The sequence below is a fragment of the Hydra vulgaris genome, chromosome 03, assembly GCF_038396675.1.
Source record: "Hydra vulgaris chromosome 03, alternate assembly HydraT2T_AEP".
Taxonomy (NCBI): Eukaryota; Metazoa; Cnidaria; class Hydrozoa; order Anthoathecata; family Hydridae; genus Hydra; species Hydra vulgaris.
In genome coordinates, this window is record NC_088922.1 from 3,136,061 (window position 1) to 3,140,601 (window position 4,541).

Genomic DNA, 4,541 nt, shown 5'->3' on the forward strand with positions numbered 1-4,541 from the left:
TTATTTGCTATCAGTTTTTATTAGAGGTGGCAGAAAAGTAACTAAATAACAAACTATGACCCATATTTTGTTCATGTCAGCAGCCATTGAAAGTGGAAATGTGTTTTGTAATATTCTGTAGTTTTTGATTCTTGCAATTGCACGTTCGACATGAATTCGCACAGATGCAATTCGTCTTGTTTCTAATTCTTTTTCCAATGTAAGTTGAAAATCGCCTTCAAGAAATGGTGGTATGTTGAGACTAATTCCTTTTGGTAAGTCATTTACGATATCGAAACCTCTATCAGCCATCAGGCTATCACCTTTTTCTAATAATTTTAGTATGCCACAGTGATTTGTTATCTGTTTATCACTTGATCTTCCAGCATATAAATCAGATACAAATGTAATGGCACCACTCGGTGCAATACCAATCAAACCCTTTGCTGTGTGATGATGTTTATATTTTGAAAACATAGCTGATTGAGTGCGATAGCTAGATGGCATCACAGTAAATATTTCTGTACAGTCTATAATTACACGAGTATTAGGGTATACATCTTTAAAGCAGCTAGGCATTGTTTCATTAACTAGTTTTTTTGTTGGCCATATTGGAATTGATCTAAATTTTATGTGCAAAAAATCATACCAAGTAATTAATATCCTACTGGTAGTGCTTGATGAAATATTAAACCGTATTGCTAAATCTTCTATAGGAAAGGCGCAACGTAGTCGAATTAGCACCATGAAAAATTCCTCTTCAACGTTTAATATACGTGATCTTCCTCTTGTTTTAGATGAAGAATTTTCACTTAAATCGTCAGCAACAGTAGACATTGAACCCCAATAATTTAGTGAATATATTTCTGGTTCTAAAAACTTCATGACTACTTTAAATAGTTCAAAATTTTCAAAACCTGTGTAAAATTTGAAATGTTCTTTGTTATGTTTAAACCTTTCAACTGTAAATTGTGATAGAAGTATTTTGTCATTGAGCTTACATATAGCTTCTTTTTGAGTGTTTTCTAACGCTTGTTTTTCTTTTATAATGTCCTCAATTTGATCTTTAAGAATTTTTTTTTCTTGTTTTAATGTTTCTTCGTAGCTTAAAACAGGTGTTGATAGTTCTTCACTATAAGGTATTTGTATTGTTTTATGTATTAAACCAAGGCTATTTTTGGTTTTCCTTGGTACACGAGCAGTTAGCTTAACTGTTTTTGGAATAATTGTTGGAACATTATTCATATAAGTTTTTTTGTTCCCTTGAAAGTGTGCTGAACAAACTCTGTGAGAAGAAGAAGGACTAAAGTCTTTTCTGCTAATTTTGGCTAACCATAACTTTCTTAACACTTTTTCCTTGGGTATAACATAAAATGATAAGTTTTTATTACGCTTAGAATTATTAAACAATTTGGTACACAACAAGTACATCCACCACTTGTTGAACTGAAGTCAACTTCACTGTGTTCAACTTCTCTCAGTGAGATCGAATTCTGTGAAAAGAGTGAAGTTAAACTTTGTGAAAAGAGTGGTTCACTGTTTTCGCAAAGTTCAACTTCTCCGTTAAAAGTGAGTTCACCTTCAGTAATTTCACTATCATCTTCACTGTTTTCATAAAGTTCAATTTCACTGTTTTCACAAAGTTCAATCTCACTGTTTTTACATAATTGAACATCACTGTTAAAATTTATTAGGCTTTTCGACATTTGTTTTGATTTAAATGAATACAACTACCACAATGCATTGCGTTTTTGCCGATTTATGGGAAAGGTCCGCATTACGTATAAAATTTATTTGATAAGTTTTTAAAATAAAACTTTTTTTAAAGTTATTTTTATGACCCCTCTCATGAAAAATTATTAACAAATTCTTTTGCATGACTTTTTAAACTAAATTTTCCCTTCATACCAAATTACGCGCGTTCAATTTGTCTTAAACGATATTCTGGCTTATGCAGTTAATATGTTTGGTTATTGTTAAATATTTCTCATAAGGATTTGTACTATTTAATACTTTTCTTAAAATGTCGCAATTATGCTTGTGTAGTAAACTTTTAACAACAAATGAAACAGTTGTTGTTGATCGAGGAATGAAGACTTTAATTGATTCAAGTGTCGATAGAAATGACGGGTTCCTTGAGTACCTAAAAGGTCAGAAATCTGTGACAACTCATGTACAGTGCCGTAAAGTGTATACCCGGAAGAATTCTATTGTGGCATTTAAAAGACAGCAACATATGGATCAAGCCAGTATATCCAAAACTAGTCCACCTCGTACCAGAGTTCGCATGAGTGAATCCAATTTTTGTTTCAAAAAATATTGTTTATTTTGCGGCGATGAAGCGAATGAAGAGGCTGAAAAAAAGAAAGCGCAAAATGTTCGTTGTAAAATTAATAAAGTTGTTACCCTAGAATTCAAAGAGTCGATTCTAAAAGTTGAAGATCTAATACCACAAATAAAGGAAATTCTTTTAGCAAAAGACTTCGCAGCAAAAGCTCATGTGCCAATACAAATCTATCAAAATGATGGTGTAGTCGGTATAATGAAATAAATGTGCAATATTTCCCTTATGAAAGTGAAGCATCAGTATCTCTACTTCAAAAAATAGATGCCATATGGTTCTATGTTAAATACAAGAATTTATCATTACCCGTTTGGAATGGTTTTGTCGAACATTTAACAAGTAATATGATGAATTTTTCTGAATCCAAAATTTTATTTTTACCATTTATTCACCAACCAGCAAATAACTACAGTACTATATACACTACTTTACTTTGTGCTTTACAAAATGCAAAAAATTATTGTCACGAAGTATGCATTATTACTTTTGATCAACCTGTTTATGCAAAAGCTAGAGATATCGTATCTGCAGCACCTGATGGATCTGAACTTTTGAAGATCGTAATAAGACTTGGAGGGTTTCTCTTAATTATGTCATTTTTTTGATTAATTGGTTATATTATGCAACGTAGTGGCATACAAGAGGTGCTTTTGTTAATTTATGCACCTAAGTCATTAGAAAAAATGTTCAATGGTTATGCTTACGCGAGAGCTGTTAGAGCCCATACATTACATCAGCTCACTTTAGCAATAATAATATTAAAAAATCTTGTTATTTATGACGAGAGAGCTGCAAGTCTTAATATTACCGTTGAAAATGTCATAAATAACATAATTTTGTATAATGATATCGAAAGTGGTGACGATAATAAATATACGAAAGATTTCTTTAACAGTTCAATAAAAAGCTAAAGGAATTTGAAAAACGAGGACCTACAGCAAAACTATGGATAGAATATTTTAATATGGTGCCGATAGCAAAGAAATTTATAAGAGCTGAACACATGGGAGATTGGCAAGCTTATTTGAACAGCATTAAAGAAATACTTCATTATTTCCACGCAACAGGACATTTTCTTTATGCTAAGTCTGCGCATTTGTATTTGCAGGATATGCTACAATTAGAAAAATTAACAAACTGTATTATTTATTAAAAATTTATCGAAAGATTTTTCACCGTTAGACGTTGCGATAAGCTCAGTTGTGGTGCTTCAACAGAAATGGTGATCGAGCAGTCAATGATGAAATCAATGAAGATAAATGGAGGTATTGCTCGAGGAAGAAACACAAAAGACAGTGCTATAAGTAAATGAGTTTATGACATGCATGCAATAAATACTTTTTGTGAAGGATTGGAAGATCTGGTAGAGTGGATGCAACAGATCAGCATGTAGATGCAAGTGATTCACGAATAAAGAAAGATTCTAGAAATACCGAAAAACTTTATAAGTGGTTTGAATTGCATGATCCTTTCCCAATTGTTAAATAAATCACATCTATTGCGAGTTGAGTCGTCGGTGATAATAAAGTTAACTATCATAAAGCTCGTGAAGTTGGAATTGCTTCTATGTCTAAGATGGCCGGGCAAATATTTAATATCAAATTAAAACGCTCTGATAAAATACTTCCTCTTTTAACCATGAGTAGTGTCATAAAGGTTCATAATGAGAAAGTACCTGTAGATCCAGTATTGTTATTTCAACGTATGAGTATTACTAAGACATTTGAGAAAGAAATTGAAAATATTTTTGAATATGAACTAGCCCCCTATCCATTATCATTATTTGATAAAACTGGAATGCGTAAAACAAAAAAATCAGCTCTTTACAATTCTTTGAATCTGTGAATATTAAAATTGACAGCGCAAATGCCAGTTACATCATCGATAGAGGATATTTATTACACCGCGTTGTGTGGGATCGAGAGGAAGCGTTCAACGTTATTTTTGATAAATACATTCAGTATGTACATAGATATTTTGGTCATGAAGTCCCTATAGTAGTATTTGAGAGTTATACTGATTATAAAAAAAATGTTAAAGCTGCAGAACAGCGTTGTCAAACCACAAAAACATCTTTATTTTATGATGTCATTTTTGATCAATTTATGACGGTTCCAACAAGCCGACAGCAATTCCTTACCAATACTCACAACAAATCTTGCTTCATTTTAATATTATGAGAAAGGTTAACAGCTGCAAATATTATAGTGAAGCAAGC

General features: G+C 31.9%; 1 protein-coding gene across 1 annotated transcript; it reads right to left on the minus strand.

Annotated features, from left to right (window-relative positions):
• Positions 1-1,685, minus strand: LOC136078387 (uncharacterized). The gene is made up of 2 exons (XM_065794157.1): positions 1,398-1,685; positions 1-1,335 (listed from the first exon to the last, which is right to left on the minus strand). Exons 1-2 carry the CDS (start codon positions 1,683-1,685, stop codon positions 1-3), a joined length of 1,623 nt encoding a protein of 540 aa, XP_065650229.1.
• Positions 1,686-4,541: the final 2,856 nt, after the last annotated feature.